At 43.2% G+C, this 12,800-nt stretch overlaps 1 protein-coding gene across 6 annotated transcripts in view; it reads left to right on the top strand.

Annotated features, from left to right (window-relative positions):
* Positions 1-10,840, top strand: part of KCNMB2 (potassium calcium-activated channel subfamily M regulatory beta subunit 2) — a 259,867-nt gene extending 249,027 nt beyond the window's left edge. For all 6 annotated transcript variants that reach the window (XM_032783533.2, XM_032783519.2, XM_032783527.2 and 3 more), the window contains one exon: positions 8,752-10,840. In XM_032783533.2, the coding sequence (XP_032639424.1) occupies positions 8,752-9,036 (285 nt within the window). In that variant the 3' untranslated portion in view covers positions 9,037-10,840. The remainder of the gene's footprint in view (positions 1-8,751) is intronic.
* Positions 10,841-12,800: the final 1,960 nt, after the last annotated feature.

Genomic DNA, 12,800 nt, shown 5'->3' with positions numbered 1-12,800 from the left:
ACCGACCCTTGGGGCACTCTGCTTGATACTGACTGCCAACTAGACATGGAGCCATTGATCACTACCTGTTGAACCCGATGATCTAGCCAGCTTTCTATTCACCTTATAGTCCATTCATACAGCCCATACTTCTTTAACTTTCTGCCAAGAATACAATGGGAGACCATATCAAAAGCTTTGCTAAAGTCAAGGAATAACACATCCACTGCTTTCCCCTCATCCGCAGGGCCAGTTATCTCATCATAGAAGGCAATGAGGTTAGTCAGGCATGACTTGCCCTTGGTGAATCCATGCTGACGGTTCCTGATCACTTTCCTCTCCTCTAAGTGCTTCAAAATTGATTCCTTGTGGACCTGCTCCATGATTTTTCCAGGGACTGAGGTAAGGCTGACTGGCCTGTAGTTCCCCAGAGCCTCCTCCTTCCATTTTTTAAAGATGGGCACTACATTAGCCTTTTTCCAGTCATCTGGGATCTCCCCTGATCACCAAGCGTTTTCAAAGAAAATGGCCAATGGCTCGGCAATCACATCCGCCAACTACTTTAGCACCATCAGATGCAGTGCATTTGGCCCCATGGACTTGTCCTCGTCCAGCTTTTCTAAATAGTCCTGAACCACTTCCTCCCCATACTGTGCTGCCCAGTACAGTAGTCTGGGAGCTGACCTTGTTCGTGAAGACAGAGGCAAAAAAAGCATGGAGTACATTAGCTTTTTCCACATCGTCTGTCACTAGGTTGCCTCCCACATTCAGTAAGGGGCCCACACTTTCCTTGACCACCTTCTTATTGCCAACATACCTGTAGAAACCCTTCTTGTTACTGTTAACATCCCTTGATAGCTGCAACTCCAAGTGTGGCCTTCCTGATTTCACTCCTACATGCCTGAGCAATATTTTTATACTCCTCCCTGGTCATTTGTCCAATCTTCCACTTTTTGTAAGCTGCTTTTCTGTGTTTAAGATCAGCAAGGATTTCACTGTTAAGCCAAGCTGGTCGCCTGCCATATTTACTATTCTTTCTACACATCAGGATGGTTTGTTCTGCAACCTCAATAAGGATTCTTTAAAATACAGCCAGCAACCCTGGACTCCTTTCCCCCGCATGTTATTCTCCCAGGGGATCCTTTCTATCAGCTCCCTGATGGAGTCAAAGTCTGCTTTTCTGAAGTCCAGGGTCCATATTCTGCTGCTCTTCTTTCTTCCTTGTGTCAGAATCCTGAACTTGACCATCTCATGCTCACTGCCTCCGAGGTTCCCATCCAGTTTTGTTTCCCCTACTAATTCTTCCCTGTTTGTGAGCAGCAGGTCAAGAAGAGTTCTGCCCCTAGTTGGTTCCTCCAGCACTTGCACCGTACATTGTCCCCTACACTTTCCAACAACTTCCTAGATTGTCTGTGCACTGCTATATAGTGGCATTATGGTATTTTCTGTCTTATTATTTATCACTTTCCTAATGCTTCCTAACATTGTTAGCTTTTTTGACTGCCACTGCACATTGCGCAGATGTTTTCAGAGAACTATCAATTATCCAAGATCTCTTTCTTGAGTGGTAACAGCTAATTCAGATCCCATAATTTTGTATATATAGTTGGGATTATATTTTCCAATGTGCATAGCTCTGCATTTATCAACACTGAATTTCATCTGCCATTTTGTTGCTCAATCATTCCATTTTGTAAGATCCCTTTGTAACTCCTCACAATCTGCTTTGGTCTTAACTACCTTGAGTAGGTTTGTGTCATCTGCAAACTTTGCCACCTCACTGTTTACCCCCTTTTCCAGATCATTAATGAATATCTTGAACAGCATTGGTCCAAGTATAGATCCTTGGGGGCCCCTGCTATTTACCGTACCTCTCTCCACTGTGAAAACTGGCCATTTATTCCTACCCTTTGTTTCCTATCTTTTAACCAGTTACTGATCCATGAGAGAACCTCCCCTCTTATTCCATGACAGCTTACTTTGCTTAAGAGACTTTGGTGAGGGACCTTGTCAGAGGCTTTCCTGAACATTCAGATACACCATATGAACTGGATCACCATTGCCCATATGTTTGTCGACCTCTCAAAGAATTCATAAAGATCGATGAGGTATAATGTCCATTTACAAAAGTTGACTCTCCCCCTAGAGCAGGCATAGAAGCCACTTCCTCCTCCCATGTAGTGCTGGAAGAAACCTGCATTAAGTAATATTAATACTTAACATTGCATCCCTTGGATTTCCAAGCATCATTATCCCCACATTACAGCTGGAGAAGTTAAGTGACTTGCCCAAGGTCATACAGGAAATCAATGCTAAAGCCCAGTTTTCTGATTCCCAGACTGATGCCCTCTATATTGGAGCACACAACCTTCTCAGTGTTGGTCTTGGGTGCTGTTTGGCCCAGTGAAGAGCCTCTCTCTCTTATGAACCATCAGGGCTAGAAGACCCTGCTGTACACTCCAGGGAAACTGGCATGACCAGCTTTCCATTGGCAAACAGCATTAATTTCCATCACTATGGTTTAAGGCATCTCATAATTTTAACTGGATACTGGTCCCTCAGACTAGGAAAAATACAAGCCAACATGCTTTCAGGATCCCAAGCATCCTAAACCAGTTCATCCCATGTGCAATATTCCTCGTGTTTCTGATACTAGTTTTGGTTCTGAAATAAAGGGGCATGCCCTTCTCTTGTTATCTCTAATTCCTTATGTACCCTTCTCACCTTGTTTTTCCTCTGTATTTATAACCTCATCTGCAGACACCTAGCAAGCAATAATATATACTGCTGCTGTGAGAGGCAGGCTAGGAATAGCTGATGGATATTCCCCACTGCTAGACCTGACAAGCTGCCATCCATTCAACAGGTTGGAGAGGGGCCTCATGCACAGGAGAGAGGAAATGTGCATGAAAGTGCTTGATTTTCTATGCACCAACAGGGTGCTGGTGGTCAGTTTCCTTCCATATCATCACATTGCTAAGATCTACCTCCACTACTCACCCACAAAAAAAAGCAAGCAGCTGCCTCCCTGATTCCAAACATTACCAACAACACTATGAAAAGAGCTGCACTTACGTTCCAGGTCAACCCAAGTGACCTTCCAAGGGTCAGCCTAAACCTGCATAATCTTTCCAGCTCACTGCACACCCCTACCACAGTCTCTCACACACACACACGCCCACACTGCAGTGTCTGCAGCCACGCTCTCTGCTTCTCTCACTAGCTCAGACTGAGGAAAATGCACTTTGATTTTAAATAATGATTACTTTATAAGACTCACTATCTAAAGTAGCTGGCTTCCCGAAAGATTAAGGGAAGGAGTAGATGCAATTTATATTGAGATATCTAATGCACCCCTGTCGGCTTCTGATCAGAATCAGCAGGAAGTAAATGAGTGTCGATTGAGCTATTTTAATCTCCCCAGAAGTGCACACAAGATTTTTCATTTCTCTCCCTGTGCATATTTTATTTCTAGCCTTTAAAGACTATTGCCTAGCCCCTTGTCAATCCTACAACCATAGCAGCTTCGCTGCTCCACTCTCTTCTCAACTGTCAGCTGCTAGCAGCCTCTGGGGAAAGTAAATAGGATCAGCAGTCTCTTCTATTCAAACTACTGAGTCATTCTGTTATGCCTTGGAAGTGTTGCAGTACTTCAAGGAGTTGGAAAGGCCTGATTCTGCTTTCTCTCTACATCAGTTTAATTCTTTTTCTCCACTGGGGTTATTCCTGATTTATTTCCACAGAGCATAAGTGATGCCAGGAATAGACACTATGTATCAGTAATCACTCTTATACCGCACTGTAATCAAAGCCTCCAAGGCCAGAACAAACCATTGTGACTGTCTAGTTCAGTGGTCCCCAACACAATGCCTGCAGGCGCCGGGGGCATCTTAATGCGCCCACGTCCTGGTCCCCAGGAGAGCACCCACCGAAATGCTGCCAAATTTCAGCGGCATTTCAGTGAGGACGCCTCTCAATGACTATGCTTGTCGCCAACAAGTGATGTCATCGAGAGGTGTAGCCCCCGAATTTCGTCGGGGACGCCCCTCGATGATGCCACTTGCCGTCGACAAGTGACGTCATCGAGAGGTGTCGCTCCCAAATTTCCTCCGCAGCCTCCCGGGCCCCCCTTAGGACCCACTCTTTCTCCTCTGTGCGCAGTAGGCAATCTAAAAGTTGGCCCACATCTTGCCAATCAGAATTATGAGACTGCAAAAAGGCACACAATCGCTTATGAACGACGTCCGGGTCGTCTCTGAGGTGGGGCGTAGTGGTTTGCCAGTTCATAGGATCTGCAGTAGTAAAAGGGACATGGACATAACGGTCTACCACATTCCCATCCATTGTGGGAAGTGGGATGGTCCGGAGGAGTGCCTGAATATTAACTATTTCTTCTCCATATAGTGCTCCTTTTCTCGTATGGGACGGACTAAGGACAGTGGACAGAGAATTGTACCCACTACCCGTCACTCCACTAGTTGATTCATCAACTTGAATTGTGGCTTCCTCAGTTTTTGGTGGCGGGTCCACTGTCTCGGGCCCTGTAGAGGAGGGAACCAGGTCCACCACAGCCGGTGGTATTACTGCCGGGGGTGGCCGTGGTCTAGGACAATACATGGGGGGAATATCCTCCCAACAGTCGGCTTCGTGAGGGGCAGAAGCTTTCAGGAATAGAGGGGCCCGGATTTGTACCTTCTTCAAGCGACGATGAGCCTCATCGTCCCACAAAAACCAATAGTCCATTTGCCCTGGTGCCAGATTCTCCAATATCAGGCGCAAAGAAGTTAAACGAGTCAGAATATCAAAGAAGCCAAACTCTGGCCATGCAGTTCCCAGGGCTGGCCAATCCTGGGTGCAAAGTTGTAAAAAGCGCTTCCTTGACATCCCTTTTTGAACACTGGGCAGGAGCCATTTACTTAACATATAATCCAAAGGGCTATCTTTAGAAGGTTTCCCCAGAGACCCACCCATCTGTCTCCTGACACTCAAACAGAGAATTACACAGAGAGCAGAGGGAATTACGGTCTAATCCAGAATTTTCTACCTCTATTACACTGACCGCTACAGGGGACGGGACAGAAGGATCTCAATTCGACCTCAGAGCTTCATTGCACGCTATGGCTGCCACCCTGAGAAATTATGAACGAGAGGTTCAATTCCGCCCACAAACCTAACGCCCAAATGAACAGAGCAGAAAAACAGTAGCCGGTTAACCAGAACAGAACCAGAACCAGATAGCGAACAAGAACCAGATGGTGTTTCCGTATCCTATTAGGGATCACCTTATCGGAGCATGAACCCCAGGGGCCACGGTGAAGTGAGGAAGAGGGGCTAAACACCCCAGTGGCGCTGCTCCTAGTTCGCTGCAACCATCCGGAGTCCGATGTCCAAGCTAGGAGAGTCCCGTCTGGGGTTCACCAGAAACTGTTACCAAAATATCGGGTCTGCCTAGCTGAGAGCCAATAACAGCCTGACAGGGATAAGGAAAAGATGCTTTATTCTGCAGAAGAAAGGAGAGCCCTGTACCTTCGTACAAAGACTCTGTTCCATACAAATTTCACAAGCCTTTTATACACTTTTAGACAAAGACCTCTGCGTGTTAACGCTTGATTGGTAGGTGTCAAACCCCGCACTCTGTTATCTGGTTAGTAAAAACTGATTTGAAGCAAGTTTTCTCTGCTTTGAGGCAGAAGAGAAAAGATAGTTCAAAAGTTCAGGGTACTGTGTACGTGAGGCTTCTGCTTCCCCCTACTGGCTGCTTGTAAGCTGTTAAGGGGACTATCAGTAACTTTCACACTAGGAGAGTTGCTTCCTAGCCACTGATCTGTCCAGAACATGGAATCCTATGCATAATTGCCAGCAGCAAACGACAACATAGGCAGCTGCATTGTTCTACAACTCTGACTATCAGCTAGGAAGATGAATCAATGCCACAGTTTAAAGCTTAACACGCACTGATGATTTAGGAATCTGCCATTGAATCAGGGATTATAAACCACCCAAGTACTCAGAACCTGTGATAAAGGGTAATGTAAACTATCCTGCCACTCTGAACTTGGGATAACGGGAACTGCAAACCACACGGGTATTTAGAACTTGGGATAACAGGTCTTCTAAGCCACCCTGGCACTTAGCACCTAGGATAACAGGCATCAATGACTTGTACAGCATATATAGGACCCTGGCACAGATAAAATCCTTCCTACTACAAGGACCCAGGGATGAATGGTATAGGATATCTAGCTATCTTTGCACTTGTTCTTGGCAGGCTTGGTATTTGAAAATCATCTTGCCATGAATAGCTTAGGCTGGATTGGTATGTCTACTGTTCCTGGTATCAAAAGACTTACAAGAGTTGGAGGCCACGTGTTGTAATTCATCTGAATACTAATAGTCTGGGCTTACTGGAATATATAAGCACCTAGGCATTACTGAAGCAAAAAGCAAACAAAGCTAAGCCCCCAACCCTCTCATTCCATTGCATAACCAAAATCCAGTCCAGCCAATTAAATTCACAGTTATTCCCAGGCTGAGCATTTATACACTGTCTATGACCAACACTGGATGGAAACTAAGAGCTAGATTATGGCCCATGCCGTCTGGCTATGTGGGGCCTCTAAGATGCTTCCCTTGACCTTGGATCCAGAAGTCTGTAGTCAAGTGGGCACTATTGCCCAGATCCTCCCAATGGGAGATAGGCCCAGATCGTCACAGGTGTTTAGGAGCCTATGTGCCTGCTATTTCTTGCCCTGAGCAAGTGGATGGGGAGTGGCTGAAGAAGGGTAGAGAATGGGCAGAACCTTGTTTAATCTCATCCTCTCTTCCCACAGCTCAGAAGTAGTAAGCAATTACCTGAGGACAAAGGCCATAGCAGGGAAGGAATTGTGACTCTCTGGGGGGTTATTACATCCTAGAGATTTTCCAGTGTGTGGGGCAGCTATATACCACCCCTCCCACAGGGCAAGTTGGAAAAGAACAATTGAGTCCTAACTAACTACACAGAATTGGCCCATGATTAGAGAGACTGATAACATTAAACAGGCTAAATATGTACCATATGGCTTGGCTCCATTTGCAGCTAGGGGGAGGACATGCTACCACAACACTGGAAGGCTATAACCACCAAGCATGCAAAGGAATTACTGAGAGCAATATAAAGGGATTATAGTGTTGCCAACCTCAAATATTCAAAAATCATGAGTCAGGCTCCTAAAAACATCAGACTGGTTTAAAAATCATGAGATTTTAAATAATAATCAATGTGGGCTTCTCTTTAGTTGCCATCTACTTTTTGAGCCTTTAAGCTGCACCTTCAAGCTTTTCTCCACAACCAGAAGCTTACACCTCTATCTCGATATAATGCTGTCCTTGGGAGCCCCAAAATCTTACAGTGTTATAGGTGAAACCGTGTGATATTGAACTTGCTTTGCTCCACCAGAGTGTGCAGCCCCAAATTCGTGTTATATCGGGTGGCGTTACATCGAGGTAGCGGTGTACTTTCACAAAAATGAAAGCTCAGATGGTCACCTAATCACAAGAATCCAGCACAGGGGCTTTAAGAACAAAACCAAAATATCGAGACTCGTAATAAAATCACAAGAGCTGGAAACGCTGGGGTTACAATTGCCACTTGAAGCAATGGGTTATAAAGGAAAACTCAGGCTGACCTGGATGAAACATTTCCTTATAGTGCAGTCTACCAGGCTGTGATGTATTAGGTTCTACTGGGAAGTTGTAGAAACCTTATGGCGGGCAAAGAACTAGAAAACATGCTGGAGGGAACAATCCTTCTCTAGCAGGAAGATGGATGAGATGCAACCTCTCTGGTCTTTTCCACCTCTAATTTCTATTGCTCTATGAAATATTCATAAAAGAAGTGCTGATATGCTCTACCCTTAATGCTGCAGTCTGCTAATGCCATCCAGCATCTCTGCTGCACTGGAAATCAGATTCTCAGCTAATAAACTCGCTAATGAATCAATCAAATCCTGTTACAAGGTTAATCTATGGATTGTTATTAGGGCAGCAGGTTTGTCGCAGTATGTTATGAAAAGTCATGGCATAGTCATAAAAGAGAGCAGGGGAAGTTTATGAAATTTATATATTTTAAAAAATCAAAAGTCACAGGTCACATTATTTTAATCAAAATGTCTTTTTCCTTTGCAAATCTCACTTGATAAAATTAAATTAATAACCAAAAACCACTGATAGCTGTTCTCCCAGTGCAGGCAGATTCAGCCATACAGCAGTGCTGAGAGGGGTCTGAGAGAGAGAGAGAGCTACCCACAGACCAAATCAATCATGGAACCCAGGATCACCCTGTGGCCATGTGACGAACCACTGGCCCTAATTATGGGACACATTCTGCATGGATGTGCAAAAAGGAAATGTGCCAGGAATTTCTGCCTGTTCCCAGTTTGGGCTCTTGTAGAGGGTTTGGCCACTGTCTCACTGGGGAATGTAATACCTGCTTGCTCCATTCTAATGCTTCCTCCTCCCCTGGGGATAAGTATCTGTAAAAGGGTAGGGTGAGGATTACTCCATTAATATTTGTACAGACCTTTGAGTTTCTCAAACGGAAACTGCTATAAAAGTTTAAAGTATTGTTCCTCATATAATTGTGACCATGACTATGACTATTTTATTATTCTTACTGTTGGTTTAATTGTTCTGTGGTCTTATGAAAGGGACAGTCTGCTGGAGATTTTTCTGTTTGTCATCCAAAATAGTGTTTGGTTAGAGACATTTCTTTTCCTTTTAATTTCTTCCCAGTGTTCCTACATCCCCAAGTGTGGCAAGAACTACGAAGAGTCCATGTCACTTGTGAGTGTTGTAATGGAAAATTTCAGGAAGTACCAGCGCTTCTCGTGCTTTTATGACCCAGAAGGCATTCAGAAGAATGTGATATTAACCAAACTTTACAGTTCCAATGTGCTGTTCCACTCACTTTTCTGGCCAACATGCATGATGATTGGTGGGGTTGCCATAGTTGCCATGGTGAAGCTCACTCAGTACCTCTCCCTCTTCTGTGAGAGAATCCAAAGGATCAACAGATAAAAGCAGAAACTTCTCTGAGATGTATTTCAGCTAAAATACTGTTTTTTCATTCTTCACCAAAGAACCTTAAGTTTGTAACGTGCAAGTCTGTTCTAAGTTTGTTACTATATTCTTATAAGTAGAGCAATAATGCAAAAGCTGTTCTATATGCAAACATGATGTTATTATTATGCAGACAACAGGAAAAAATACTGTTTGTGTTGGTTGTCTGTCTGATCTCATTTTATGCTGGAAACTAGTACTTCTTTCTTTTCTACAGCCAAAATAGGGCTCGGTGTGACCATTTGCCAAGCTTTGTCAATGAACACATCAGCATTTCAGTGTGACATTCTGGGGGAAATTCACTCCTGTGCAGAGGGCTAGCAAAAGGCCTGGGCATCATTTATGTCCCATTTAATCCTCAGGGCATACAACGGATGGCTTTGGAGGGAATGAGGGCAACAAAAGTATAGAACCAATGTCTTTTTTGGTAAGAGAGTATAGAATGGACGCATATACACAATTGACAGCTTAAGTGGGACTTTCATGTTGCTTGTGCTGGCTCTCCCTGGCAAGGGGAAAAATTCACCCTTTGGTGTTTTAGGTCTTTTGTAAAACACCTTGGAGGTGGATATTTGCAATATGTTTTCCTCACATCACATCATCTACAGAAGCTACAGCCAAAAACAAAGAAAATTCAACCAATTTCATTTTCTACTCCAAGCTGAGCCCTATTGCTGGAGATGGGACCAGACACCTTATGTAAAGGTTTATTATGCATTTGTCTTGTATTTGCTACCATATCACTGTAAAGAAAAACAAAAACACAATCAGCTATTTTTTCATTTTTTACTTCCAACTATTTTAACTTTTTTTACTTGATTATATAGATATATAAAAAGAAAAAGCTATATTATATCTAATCGTGTATTGTAACTTGATTGTTATTTTTTTTTCCTTTTGACTAACTGGAAAGTGAGCAGTATAACTCCTGTATTTATCACATTCAAAGCCTGGAAAAGACCATAACATCAAGGAGCAGCAACGTGGAATCTTATCCAATATTCACACTGACATTTCAATCAGATGGAGGTCTCTCTTGCTGTGACATTTGGATTGAAAAAAAATCTCCTCCGCTTCGCTAGGTCTATTAATTGAATTGTTATACAATAATCATAATATTTCTGGAAATTATGATTGTTATGCAGTGCTGGCTGAAGTGACTTGCATTCTAAAATGTCCAGGTGTAATATGAGGTATTGGAAAAATTGAGATTCAAACCAATATGTAGTCCTAGCTGTCATGTATGTTCCATGGGGGCTTTACCAATATAATTCCACGCACACTATGTGCACATCTTTGGCATATTTTATTTTCCATGTTGTTATACTCTACAGACAATCTCAACATTTTTTACCTTGCTCCTAAACTGAAGGACAAATTTGAGCCAGTGTCTCTGATTACCCCATGAACTTACTATAGAATATTTATAGGAAATTATTTACAGGTACATTCAAAAGAAGGAGATTCCACCTTTTTTTTTCTTTTTTGCCAAAAAGATAGCAGAAGGAGAAAATCCAGAGTCTTCTGTCTATCTCATCCATATATAAGTACCTTCTTCCATGATGTAGTATTGAAAACTTTGTGTTACAAGATTTTACAAATTGTACAAGTGTAGTCGGAGCTGTAAAAATAAGTTCACAGCAGTGGATTTAACCTGCAATCTTGTAATCCATGGTATGATTTTTCTTAGGGAAATAAATTCCTGGGGGCTGGCGGGTGTAATCAGGGCTCCAAAAATACGTAATAAAAATATTAAATCAAATCTTCAGGATTTCAATACCTTTTCCATTCAGAACTGCTTTGTTTCAACAACCTTTTTTTTTTTTTAAGATTCTTTTGCCATAAAACCAGGATTACTAACTATCTGTAACATGAGAGGGAGGTTGTAAAAGTTTCTTTGTAAAAGCTATCTACCTACCTGCCTATTTTAGGGTTTTGTACAGCCCTTCACCATGGTATCTGAGCAACTTCCACATTATTTTGATTAAAAGCAGCAGAGAATCCTGTGGCACCTTATAGACTAACAGACGTTTTGAAGCGTGAGCTTTCATGGGTGAATACCCGCTTCGTCAGATGAATGTAGTGGAAATTTCCAGGGGCAGGTATATATATGCTAGCAAGCAAGCTAGAGATAATGAGGTTAGTTCAATCAGGGAGAATGAGGCCCAGTTCTAGCAGTTGAGGTGTGAAAACCAAGGGAGGAGAAACTGGTTCTTGTAGTTGGCAAGCCATTCACAGTCTTTGTTCAACCCTGAGCTGATGGTGTCAAATTTGCAGATGAATTGAAGCTCAGCAGGTTTCGCTTTGAAGTTCTGGTCCTAATGGTGTTTCTGGAAGTTGGTGACCAATGCATTGTAAGTTTCCTCAGGAAAATCAGTGGATGTCACGAGATAGGCGGGAGTGCTGGTGGCATAGGGTCTGAGAGAGAGTCCACATATCCAGACAGTCCCTCATGAGAGTGCCAATGCCCGAGATTGATGGGGCGTCCAGGATTTCCCAGGTTTGTGGATCTTGGTAGCTGGTAGATAGAATAAAGCCTGGTCAGGGCTCTAAGGGTATGTTGATTTGTTCCAGTGTTAGTGTAGGGGAGTGTCCTTGAGTAGATGGTGCAGTTTCTTAGTGTATTCCTCAGATTATTAGGAATGGCAGTATACAAAACCTGTAGGAGAGCAAACTTCAACCTCCCTGGCCACACTATAGCAGACCTTAATGTATGCCATCCATGCAGCAAAAAAAGGACCTCTTTGAGTTCATAATGAGGACCAGAAATGGCATTGACTTCCCGTAAGAGGGTTATGAGTTTGCAACTGCTGAGCTTCAGTTCCATCTGCAATCTTCTTCTGTGCTGGTAGTTTGACACCCTGGAAGTATTCTTTGTTTGTCACAGACATAGTAGGCTTCCAGATGCCACAGAACTGTATCATGTTCTGGGGTGCACAGGAGAACAAAGTGATATTGGATGCGATTTGACAAATTGCTGGTGGATAGGTAACTTTGCCCCATGTTCAGTGAATGAAGTTCCAGGGCACTTGACCACTATCATTGCTGTGAATGGCTTGCCAACCTACAGAACCAGTTTCTCCTCCCTTGGTTTTCACACCTAACTGCTAGAACAGGGCCTCATCCTCCCAGATTGAACTAACCTCGTTATCTCTAGCTTGCTTGCTAGCATATATATACCTGCCCCTGGAAATTTCCACTACATTCATCTGACGAAGTGGGTATTCACCCACGAAAGCTCATGATCCAAAACGGGGGGGGGGGCGTCTGTTAGTCTATAAGGTGCCACAGGATTCTCTGCTGCTTTTACAGATTCAGACTAACATGGCTACCCCTCTGATACTTGACACCATGCAAGGCACTGCATTTAGGCCGTGTATGGAGTGAATCATCAAACCTCACTGAAGAAAACTTGCACAAATACAGACAGATCATCTTCCTTCCAAATTGCAAACGATGGACATCATACCTAATGGCACTAAAGTTAAAAAAATCCATGCTATCTACATACTACACAGACCACCAGTGACGATATTATAGATTGGGACAGTTTGGAGAAGCCCCTAGTGGACTTCAAGAATTTGCTGTTTATTCAAAAGAACTCACTACCACATTATTTTCTACATGGCCAGAAATTTGATTGATGCCTGATTTTCTCCACTGGAGATTTCCAGCATAGAATAGATGGAGATAACGTCGTAGAGAGGAAGAATTCCTAATTG

This window comes from Chelonoidis abingdonii, chromosome 8 (assembly GCF_003597395.2).
Source record: "Chelonoidis abingdonii isolate Lonesome George chromosome 8, CheloAbing_2.0, whole genome shotgun sequence".
Classification (NCBI taxonomy): Eukaryota; Metazoa; Chordata; order Testudines; family Testudinidae; genus Chelonoidis; species Chelonoidis abingdonii.
The sequence above is the reverse complement of the archived record's forward strand: the minus strand, read 5'-3'. Positions and strand labels throughout refer to the sequence as shown.